This window comes from Oculina patagonica, chromosome 6 (genome assembly GCF_052425735.1).
Source record: "Oculina patagonica isolate OP01 chromosome 6, crgOcupat, whole genome shotgun sequence".
NCBI lineage: Eukaryota > Metazoa > Cnidaria > Anthozoa > Scleractinia > Oculinidae > Oculina > Oculina patagonica.
In genome coordinates, this window is record NC_135763.1 from 2262008 (window position 1) to 2274292 (window position 12285).

Consider the following 12285-nt stretch of genomic DNA (forward strand, 5'->3'; position numbering starts at 1 on the left):
AGAAAACAGAAAACGAAACGTTCGGTTGACTTACCAGAAGCGGGACATATATATGAAAGAAGATGAAGGACTAAGCTTCACAGCACCCAGCGGTGAATAACACCAACTAACAAGCCTGTCCTTTGAGACTTCTTTACATACTTCTTTACATATTCTATACATGTGCTTTGTTCAATCAGAATAATTCTTTAAGACTTTCCTGCATCAAATAAGTGAGAATTCGACCAATGTCGCCAGAAAAGCATGCACTTAAATCATTTTAAAATCAGCATTATAAATTCCACGCTATATCAACAGTATCAAAAGGAGTAATTGTCAACTACGATCTTTTCACAAATCTAAAAAGGAGTCGTACAAGAATAAAGCGTTCGTAGCCCATATGTGAATAAAATAATAACATTGTCGGAACTTAATATAAACAGATAATTACTGTTGAAATATGTGTGACACAAAACAGCCCAAAGTTCCTTTGACCGACCGATCAGCTTTCACGGGAGCGAAACATTTCACAATGCTTTCAATGGGATGGCCTAAACAAGACTATGAACCCAAATCCTCGAGAAAAGGCTGAAAAGGTATTCGAGTACAATCAGTATAACGGCCCATCGGATCCAGACCCTCTAATAAGAGTAATTGGCGAGGAAATGCATAGGCGTACGGGCAATTTTTTGCCAGGGGGGGCGGCGAGACATTTGCCCAAAAAAATTTCGCAAGTTGCCCAAATTTTTACGAAACAGTCGAGAAGAAACGAGGGTCATACGATGCACTAACATAGGCTTACAAATGAAGTGAAAAATTCTTACATAATAATCTATCATATGAGCTCATAAAACACGTTAAAAGAAATAGCTGTCCCTACCATTTCGACGGCCGAAGATATTAACAATACGATCCATGTCATTGTTGACTACAGAGTTGGAATATGCCCATCAAATGCTAATACAAGTGTGATTACAAGTAATAATTTAGGCCAAGTAAAAAAAATGTTTCTCGTCCGGATTTCTATAAAAAAGAGAGCATGCGGGCGCATTTTTTGGTATATTTTAATTATTTATTATTTTGTTGCATTCCATACCTGTGTTGTTCGAATATCGATGTTTTTTTCTCTATCGTCAAATTCTCCAGGCCAAAAGCGAACTTCCAAAATAAATCCTGCAAGGTATTTGACCTATCCAGTACGGACCAGCGTAACAAGTATTTAAAGTTTTGGCCTTAATTTGTATTTTAACGCAGACAAAAGCCATATCTTACTCCGTACAAAGTGAAAGTTTTTGATCGTTCTACCTTTTCAAAAAACAAATAATAACAAAAGAGAGGCGGCCCCAAAAAAATGAAGCGGGAGGGGACGAGAAACATTTGTTTTGTAATTTTACTTGGCCTTATTGGCCTTACTACACGTTGTCACCCCGTCAGGTGCTGCGGAGGTAAGTTTTTAATCTGTGCAACGCACTGAATGATCGTTCTGCAGAACACTGCATGGATATGAACCACGTAAGGAAACTCTGAAAACTTATCAAATAGATCATTCTCTTGCATTGCCTCCAGCATTTCTGAAACAGTCATGTTTCCTAACCCGCGCACACGACGAAAACTCGCGCGCATTTTCTGCTCGGCTTCCAGAATCTCGCCGTCGATTTTTTAAAATTTAGCAACGCGGAGAAGCTTTCTTTATCATGTGTTTAACTGTGACAGATATTTGCAGTACAGTGCCCAACAGTAAAAAAAATTACAAATAATAATATTTTGTTCGTCTGCAACGCAGGCTAATCAACACATGACCCCTAAGAAACCACTGTGCTAAGAAACCACTGCCTCATGTGAATTCAACTGCTTTAACTCGCTGACTTCAAGTTAAAATAGAAAACATATATCTCTTCGAAGAAAAAACTTCTTTTAAAACGGGCTTTGCCTAAATTTCTCTTGCTGCCCAAAAAATCTGAGTTGCCCAAAATTTGGGGGGGCTGCAGCCCCCCTGCCCCCCCCGGCCCGTACGCCTATGTGCAAAGAAGTTTTAGTGGCCAGGGTGAGGAGGGTGGAGCTTGGTGATTTTGGTACTTTGGGGGTCGCGTTTGTTGGGACCGTCGTGTCCCATGATCAACATGATGGTGTACATGTATTTGGAGAGTAAGGAGGTTAAGTAGGGTTCGAAACACGGGTTCAACACATTTAGTCATTGCGTGTTTCGAAGAGAAGCGTGAAGTGTACACTGCAAGTCAAAGAAGATAATGGAGAAAGTGGTATAACAGGGAGCCCTTTACTGCTTTAGCGACTCATCTTTGGTGTAAAAAACCTGTGAAACCCGCTTGTGACGTAAACAAAGCACGAGCTAGTCCAGCTAGTCCAGTCTCTGAACTCTCTCTTCCGCCCGCCCTTTATAGGGGTTGAACCCAGCCGCGAGAAGAGAGAGTCCAGGATAACTTGAATGTGCATGCGCCAACTTTTTACACCGAGATATTAAAACTAAGGCTGTCCCAAAGATGCTCGGCAACTTTGGGCAACTTTTCATCTTTCGAGTAACTTTTTTCCTTTCAAGCAACTTTTGCAATTTTAGACCGAAGATTGACCACTCTGTTTTTCACTCCTCGAATTCCCTCAATCCTCCTACTACCCCCTTCCCCTTTAAATTTTTACACCTGCTACGCAGGCTAGTTTGAAGATCATACAAACGTTTCCGAGCATTTTTCGAACTTCTCCGAAGATAAACGAAATTTGCCGAAGATTTCCGAGAAAGTTGAGAAGATGCTTCAACTTTCGGACTCGTCAGCAAACATGACGTCATCGGTATCTTCAGGATTGTCCTAAAGGAAATGGTCAAAACTATTGTACTCAGACAGGACCCACAACCCTGCAAAAATACAGGTGGACTTTCCATTTACCCCCCTTTCCCCACCTCCCACATGGTGTCTTGTTTTTATAGCCTCCACTCTATCAGGAGTAGAAACTAAGAAAAAGATTCCAACCTTCTTGTGCCATTTCTCCAGCAAAGCAAGCTTCATGCACATCTAATATGAAAGACTCAACTCAAATTTTAAGGCCAATAAACTTTGTTCATTTGGCTTACCAGACAGAGACTCTACAGAGAATTTCGACGACGCTTTGTTCGTTTCCCTCTGACAGCGCATTTATTCCTTTTTTTATTGAAGGAAATTCTACTTTGCAAATGGTAGTAAGTTTCTTAAATTTTCTATTGCCTAAAAATCAGGCTTTTTTGAAAGGGAAGAAGCCCTCCCCCTCAGGAAGGCCTGATTCTCACCAAGGTGGCAAAGGGGGGGTACCAATCACGCATCACGTTGAATTTTTGAGTTAAATCACGTATCACGGAGAACATTTTTAAACAATCACGCATCACGTAAAAATAAGAAAGTGTGCTGAGCTAATTTAGGAGGATTTCAACTTTTTGATGATGTATTATTGAAAATTACATTGTGGGCAAAGTTTCTTGGATTGGTTGCCTGTTATTGTTAATTTTTGAACATAAAAGTACTAAATTGTTTTTTGGACAAATTTGTAAAAATCCCAATGCCAAATTTCGGTGAAATTTTTCAAACTTTGAAGACTGGCGAAGTTATTTAAAATAAAGCTTAGTTCCAGAATTGAAACCAGCGAGCCTCTTTATTGACCTTCATTTAAATGTATTTTATTTAATTTGAAGAGCTTTAAATATCACGGATAACCTTGAAGTAAATCAGTAAGTAAGTAAATTGTAAAATAGTCAAATCACGCATCACGTTGTGATGTCCAGTCCCGCATCACGCGGCTTATTTTGGCTCCATCACGAATCACGCTGCTAATTCTGGGGGCATCACGCGTCACGCGAAAACCCTTTGCCACCCTGTCTCACTTCTCAGGCTAGTTTTCTCGTGGCTATTATATTTTTGGAAGCCCCGCGTTACTTGCGTCGTCACGCAAGCCGGAAAAAAATTTCTGCCCGTGCCCTCCCGCCTCGACAGTTTTTTGTTCGCTCGCGGTCTTTTCTTTGTTTTTTTTTTCTTTGATTTGGTGATCTCGTTAGCAAGAGCTTCCTATACCTTCGCTGTTGAGCCCCTTCGTAGCAGTTATTTGTCTTTTCTCAGGTCTTTTCCGAAATTCCAGTAAAACAGTGACTAGCGGGGAGGGGGTCGGGAAGAAACCTCCCCTGGGAGCCTGTCACATTTCGCCCGTGGTTTACCGATTGGTTGTTTCGCGGGTCATATGAAAATGAATACTTCGAAGAAACGACATTGCTCTTGGCAACTGGTCTCCCTTTTGTTTGCTGTTATCCACGTAGACACTTTGCAAATTACACAATTGGTATGAGAAGCTGATGCTGATATGCTTTTATTTATGACACAAAGTTGACAGAATTTCAGCCGGCATCGACGACCGACACAAACGCACATTGCTTTCTTGTGATTTCAGCATGAATATGAAGGTTTCCAAAGTTGGGCTAGTTATCTATTATTCAGTGTTATGCTGCGTTATCCTTGGACAATCTAACGGACAAGCTAATGCAGAAAATGTCTCAGAACATAACACCGAGTCAACAACGAATGAAGATACTCCACAATTCCACAACCAAAACCATGAACGAAGGTAAGCAATAAGAGCTTTCTTTTTTTGCCTTTTGGATGGAACACAAACAAGTATTATTTACTGAGAGCTGTTTTGAAGAGCTTTTAAAATATAATTTTGTTTCTACAAGTTATATTCATTCATGCACTGATAACACGGCACCGTATATTGTCTCGTCTATAATTATATATTGTTGCGACCAAAACGGTAATGCAAGCTTATCAAGTAACTTATTGGTTTTAATTTGGTTCGACTTAAAGAAATCGGTTCTTATCAAGGTTAATGTTTGCAAAAAATCAAAATAATGTGGAAAACAAAGAGAGCATTATATTGAATTAAGCAGAATTAAGAGTATTTTTACAAGCATATTCTTGTTTTGATTTAAATTTAAATATTGATAATTGTGTTTAAACTGATATATATAGATCAAACCTAAACTGAAGTGGGTGTCCACAGTGTAAGATAAAATTAGGAAAAGGTTTCAAAGTGTTGAATTTTCATTCCAAAACAGCTCTCAGTAAATAATACTTCTTTGTGATCCATCCAAAAGGCAAAAAAAAAGGAAGTCGTAATTTTGAGATCTTCGAAAATTCTTCAACACAGTGGATGCTTATTACATAATTTTCTAACAAACCAACCAGATTAGCGTAGAAGTGAAATATACTTTTTCATTACCAAACCTGTACAAGAGAGGAGACAAGATGAAACGTTCAAACTTGCACCATATGCTTGCTTTTAGTTTTACTAACGAGCATACACTGTATTTATACCATGCCATAGAAAATACAGCCAATCAGAATACAGGAAAGCCGTTGTATATTCGACGGTATTCAACCCAACCATCCCATAGTGCGCTGCGACTGTATTCTCGACGAAATTTAGTAAGCGTATTTTCTATGGCATGGTATAAAATAGTTACACAACACTTTCTCGTGGTATACTATGGAATATCCCACTTGTCACTTGTATTTTCTTGGCATACACACTCGCCTAAAGGCTCGTGTGTATACCGAGAAAATACAAGTGACTTGTGCGATATTCCATAGTATACCACTCGAAAGCGTTGCATAACTAGTATATATTGGATCATGTTTATCATGGGTAGTTTCATCTGATAGAGCCTGATATATCAGTCAACACATTGGCTGATAGTTGGATAGGGGGGGGGGGGTGGTTACAGCCCATAGTCAGTCGACACTTCGTCAATAGTCGGTCGATGTATCAGTCCATCATTGGCCTAGTGTTTACCGAGTATCGGCGGATCTAAGAAAGATGACTGACAGTCTGCTGTCACACTCGTCAGACTGTTGATTGATACATTCGTCATTATCATCCAAGTGACAGTGAACTATTGGCTGAGTATCCACTGACTATCAGCCAACTCTCGACCTTTATGTCGGTTCACTATTGGCTGACTATTGGCCAATATATCCAATGACGTACCGTAGAATTCCGGTTATAAGCCCTGGGCTTATACAACTTCATAAGGGTTTTTGGGTGGGCTTATAAGCGGAGGGGCTTATATCCGGGAGGGCTTATAAGCGGAATGAAAAAAACGTTTCAAAATGAGCCTCGGGAGTATTGATCAAAACGCGTTTTTAAGTTAAAAACGTATAATAAAGCAGCATTTATCCCTATTCAGTCTGTCATCCGGAAGAGGGGGCTTATATCCGGGGGGGCTTATAATCGGATGTATTTTTTTGTTTCCAGGTAGATGGGCCTATTACCGAGGGGGCTTATAAGCGGGGGGGCTTATAACCGGAAGTTTACGGTATCAGATGAGATCACCTTTAGTAAACATGATCCTACAGTATAAATTAAGGGGTGAAGAATGGTAAATTTGAGACATTGCAAAATGGTGAGGCTAGTTTCTTTTCTGTCAGGTCAAGGCTTCCTTAGCCTTGTAAAATAAATTGAGACTCCTTAAAAGAGACACAAAAAATCAAAACATGGTGACTACCATGAAATTGGGTAAAATTCTGCGAGACAAAGAAATTGAGGATTGGACCATGGATCTTGGACAGTATTTTGTCATTGTTTTTTACTGGATAAGACTTATGCCACCTTTGATCTTGCTACATTAAAACTGTAGTATAAACAAGCAATGATAGGAACTTGTTGAAACATTGGCATTAATAAATAAGCATCAGGTCTGAGTCAGTTACAGGGAAACTATTAAAGAAAAAGCTTTAAAATGGTAATGCAGATCCAGATTTGAATCAAAATAGTGGTAGATGGGTGGATTGGGTGGAATTGCATACATCCTTTCCACCTCTCTCCTTTATCTCCTCGCAGGGCACTTTGACATTTGCTGATCCTAGCAAATTAAAGGGACCGTTTCACGGTACTGCGCATGTACAAGCTATGACGCAAGCAAACTCAATTCTATTGTTTATACTGACCAATCGGAAGCGATATGTCAATATGCAAATCCAGCCCGTATCGTAATTTGCCCGTGTCACGGAACTTTCGCTTAAGCTGCTCGATCGACTCGTCTGACTCCTTCAATTGAGTCTCTTCACAATTTCAAAGCTCATGCTGAAAATGTCGCCAGCATCTGGGACCATCTGGTAAATCATTCAACTGCCAGTGTTGTGGTGTGTGCTCAAGGAAAGAAAACTGGAAAGATGGAAGCAAATCAAATGATTTTCCTTGCAAATCGCGCGGTAGCCTGCGTTGCAGACGAACAAAACCCCGGTTATATAACCGGTCTGCAACGCAGGGTCATCGCGCAGCGAACTACACAACAAGATACCTCTGCATTGCTTTGTTTATATGTCTGGTATGATTGAAAAAAGCGTAAAAACGAGAAACGATTTTCAGTTCTCCTTATACTTTAAAGCTTGTGCATTCAACTCTTTTGTTATGATAGAATTCTTCTACTCTCATGCAGTTGCTGTGAAGATAAATCCACTGAAACGTACGTTCGAATAACTCCTTGTAGCTATTTTCTTTATGGTATTGACAATCTACCGCTTTATTTTGTTTTGCAAGAGAACTTTGTGATCTTTGCGTAGTGAGGAAACAATCTATGTGATTACTCACGCGCTTTGTATCTTATCACGTCCACTGTCACATCACACCTATAAATTTTATTCAATCGCATCAAAACACTGTTCATACTAACCCGTACATTCTACAGTTCTTTCTGTAAAATAAATACAGATAAATTTCTATGGCAGTATAATACATAATCAACGAAAACGTGTACTTTCCCAGTACTCGCATGTGGTATATTCAAGGTCTTCTTGCTCCTAAACGAATACGGTGACCCCCCTTTTTTCTTTCAAAATTTAACTTTCCTGAAGGTAAACAACAAACCCAGGAATTACCTTCAGTTCGTTGCCATCTTCAGTTGTGGTGCCCACTGTCATTGAGCCTGCTCCTATGCCAAAAGCAACAAGATTCCTGCTGGCTAATGATTGGATAACGTATGACAAGTCCCATGAAATAGATGGAACATTTATCTAAAAAAGTTAAATTTGGCTCCTCTGCTCCCTGTGCCTAGTATGACTAAGCCAATCATTAGTCTCCCTGTTTCAAGTGGTTTTCACTTGAGTGTCGAAAGTAAATTGCGTTTGCTTTGGTTTTGCATTTCTATGCTTAGTGATTGGCTTAAAAATCTCGCGCCACTTTCTTTTTTAGCTCGCGCACGTTCTCCCGCGCTTCGTGCCAGCTACATGTATTTGCTTCGAGTTTTGATTGGTTCACTGGATTGTCTGTGTCCTTTGTGATTGGCCAGAGTAATTACTTTGGTTTTTGTTTTACGACACTCAATTGAAAACTGCTCTATTAAAGCTAAACTTAATTCAATACACTTTTTATTTCAGACACTTACTTGCACACTTAGCAGACAGAATGGACCTAGATGGAGAAGGATTAAGGTGTTTGTTAATTTCTTCTGAAGTTTAACTTATATCCTTGGAATAAGTTATGCAACATATAGCATTGTCCAAGACCGGCCTAGACTTTTTGTTAATGCATGGTGCATTTCTCATGAGAGGAGAGGTTTGATTCCAGCCAAAGTCAATATCTTAAATTTATTTCCCAAGTATTAGGTAATCTGTCCTTCTTGTGCCTTGATGCCCGCAAGTCTCCCTGTCAAGAAGCTACTTAGCACAGTTTCATTAAATTAAATTTTATTTAAATTTTAATAATACCAGTAAAAGTAATAATAATAATAAATAATGACAATGGTTTAATTATGATTCCATGAGGTGGCTCTAACATCATCATATACTAAAATAATGAATGGGTTTTATGAATGGGTGATAAAGTTTCCTTTCTTTGTCTTGTGAACTCTACACATTGCTCTGTTTAGTTTAGGTAAACAAGTCAAAGGGAAATATTAATGTAATGACCCTTCTGGCAATGCTAGCCTTTTACAATGAGAGTCACTATTTGATTTCCTGACATAAGCTTTATAACTTTGCAGGCATATCCAGAAACACCTTGGCGAAGTAACAGGAGAATCTGAACAAAACCAAGGTGTAAAAGATGTTGCAGCTGGTGATAATGCTAAAGGTACGTGAATAACATATTATACACTCCACATCTGGGTCTGCAGGCAAGGCTTTTGTTTGGTTCCAATTTTGTAAAACTGGTCAATGTGATCAATATGTAGCATATGGAATATTCAAACCTTCTGAATTGAAAATGATCACAATAGACATTTTGGGAACAAAAACATCTGAGACAGGGATAAATCATATTACCATTAATTTGAAATGAAAGGTCAAGGCAAGCCCCTCTAGGCTATTACTGCACTTTTCAAAATGGTGCCAACACTCAACTACAAAATAAAACACTTGCATTTTTTGCTGCTGTCAGGCGCACTTAAGACAACAATCAATGAACTAAAATATAAGAAACAAATAAAGTGGAGATTGGAATCATTATGTAGCCATTGTTGCCTGCGAACAAGAGAACTTGCTTACAGGGTTAACCTTAACCCTAGCCTGTTACAGGCTCTTGGTAGTAGAGGAGAACGAAAAATGTGAGCAAGTGAGGAAAAAAACAAGAGGAGACTAAGGCAAGCTTAGTTCCTTCCCTTGCTCGCCTGCGTTTTTCCCTCTTCTCCGACTACCGACTGAAGTGAGCTTTTCTTTCCTGAGTAATGCACTATGATTGAAGTGAGCAGGAAATGTAACTCTCAGTTAATTAATTTGTATGAGTTAAAAAGCATGTTAAAAGAAACGTTTGGAGACAAAACCAATGTAATTACCGTACTTATTCAATTACTGGTAAGCGCCCTGGGCGCTTATTAAATTTTTGGACCTTGAGGGGTGGGCGCTTATTCGAGGCTGGGCACTTATTACATTATCACCATTTTTAGCAAGTAGTACGTTTATTTTGCAAGAAAACAATGTTTAATAACTAAACGTGAAGGCGTACGAAAGCTGAATATTAAATGTTCATTGAAAGTTTCAGTAAAAAAACTAAAAAAAACTTGGTCTTCGGGATAGTCTCTTAGTAGTACTTAGTCAATTTTCATCTCAAGTTCAACAATAATCAAAATTCCTCTTGTGCTCTCATTTTAGGGGGGTGGAGTGGGCGCTTATTCGAGGCTGGGCGCTTATTAACTTTTCCTACCTACTGGGTGGACGCTTATTCGAGGTGGGCGCTTATTCGAGGTTGGGCGCTTAATCAAATAAATACAGTAGTTCGAGGTTGGGCGCTTAATCAAATAAATACAGTAGTTGGTGCACAGGTGACAGGTATCTTATAAGCTCAGTTATGTTGTTTTCTTTCCTTTTGTTCAACAGGTATATTTTATTTCTTCAAGCTGCATGATTATGATGATAACCAAAAGCTTGACGGCCTAGAATGGATGCAGGCTCTTACAGATTTTCACCAGGAAGACAATGACAAGGGCGAATTCAAGGAAGGAGGCCGTGTGTTCCTTGAGCATGAAGCAGAAGCTATTGTAGATGAACTTCTAACAAAACATGACATGGATGATGACGGCATGATTGACTTCGTGGAACTGATGAACTCAAAAGCTGACTCAATCATGACAGACTTGGACAAGCCTGTTCCAGGGGAAGGAGATGAACAACAACAGCAGCAAAATGCCGAAGAACAGTCATCACTGGAGCAAGAATTTAATCAACGTCAACAAGGTCAACAGTCTTCAGATCAAAGTGAACCACAGGACAACCAACATCAACAAGACCAACAGGAACACCACCAACAACAGGAAGGTCAACAAGGTCAAGAGTCTTCAGAGCAAAGTGAACCACAGGACAACCAACAACAACAAGACCAACAGGAACACCAAAAACAGCAGGAAGATAATCAACAAGAACCTAATTCTGAGGGAACACAAGGTAATCATGAACAGCAAGACAATCAACAACAAAATGAACCTTCTTTAGAAGATGAATACAATCAGCAACACCAGCAACAAGAAGACCAACAACAAGAACAAAATAAACAAGAACATAATTCTGAGGAAACACAAGGTGATCAAGAACGGCAGGAAAATCAAGAACAAAATGAACCTTCTTTAGAAGATGAATATAATCAACAACAACAACAACAACAATAGCTAAAAATAACAATTTGAGAAAATTAATAATTATTAGGCTTTAGTTTAATACAAATTTTAAAATTGACTATTCTAGTTAAATTTTCTTATTATAGTATTCACCAACCTTACTCTCTCTAATAATTATATTTATCAGAATCATAACAATTTTTATGGAACTATTTTTCTGTATTATGTAGCGTGAACTTTTCTACTTCCATCTTTTCTTGGTTTCTTAAAAAAATTAATTTTTACTCTGCATGCTAATGGGAATGATGTACTAACAATATGCTAATGTCTACATTAGAGATCTGTTAGTAAAAATCTGCTTCGGGAAATCGCTGTTTGTGCTTTTGCCTGATGGAGAGAGTGGGGGAATAATTTCTATTTGTTATATTGCTGATTTTTCCCTAACAGCATGCACACTTATTGGCTACTTGAAGATCACATGACATTTAACAACAAAACTGTCTCCCACCAAGTCTCTGAGACGACAACATTGCAAAATCTATGACGTCAGAGGGTAACAGTGCACTGTTATTCTATGTTACCCCCTCTGTGACCGACAACCACCGTTTTGCTAACCCTTCATTGTGCTTTTTAAATAGCACATGGTCCCTCCTGAAACCAGTTAATTTTGGTAAATAAATAAAATTTAATGCTGCATTTTTATCATACTGAAGTCCCAGATAAACCAGTGATTGAGATGCATAAATCTCCCACATTGGACACCTTGCAACCTAACCCTGCAAGGAAGAGATCTCCTTCCTCTCGTCTCTCTCCAAGCCGTTAGGGAGGGGATATTCTGTCTCAGGGTAACCATACCAGGTATTAGACGTATTTCCTACTTGAATTTAAGCTTAGTGTTTGTGTTGCCATGACCAATATAGTGTTCTCTAACAAAAAAGTTGTTACATTGTTTTAGTTTAAGAGGCTTCACGAGAATATTCTTTCCAAGTTTCTAAAACTTTCACTACCTTTTTTCCTGGATACTGACATTCTCTAACTTTAGAAAAATGTGAGCTTTCGTTTTGTATAGTTCTCTCGGCTCGTCTCCGGCCGATCCCGAAGTGTTTCTCTAGCTCTGCACGCCGCCACCGCGCACTAAAAAGGACCCTCTCGCCCCCAGGGGACCCCTCCCCCAGGACAGGGTCCCAGTCCCTAAACGTGTCTAAACCTAAATCCGGGAACTGGAATAGAGGTGA

The 12285-nt window shown here is 39.1% G+C and overlaps 1 protein-coding gene across 2 annotated transcripts; it reads left to right on the top strand.

Annotated features, from left to right (window-relative positions):
* Nucleotides 1–4170: 4170 nt before the first annotated feature.
* On the top strand, nt 4171–12093 carry LOC144656083 (uncharacterized). 2 transcript variants are annotated; one of them, XM_078516307.1, is made up of 5 exons: nt 4171–4290; nt 4399–4572; nt 8382–8435; nt 8987–9075; nt 10317–12093. In XM_078516307.1, the coding sequence occupies exons 2-5, from the start codon at nt 4400–4402 to the stop codon at nt 11099–11101; spliced, it is 1101 nt and encodes a 366-aa protein (XP_078372433.1). In that variant the 5' UTR covers nt 4171–4290; nt 4399; the 3' UTR covers nt 11102–12093. The 2 variants fall into 2 exon arrangements, with proteins under 2 accessions (XP_078372433.1, XP_078372432.1); XM_078516306.1 differs by having other exon boundaries at nt 4186–4572; nt 10317–12092.
* Nucleotides 12094–12285: the final 192 nt, after the last annotated feature.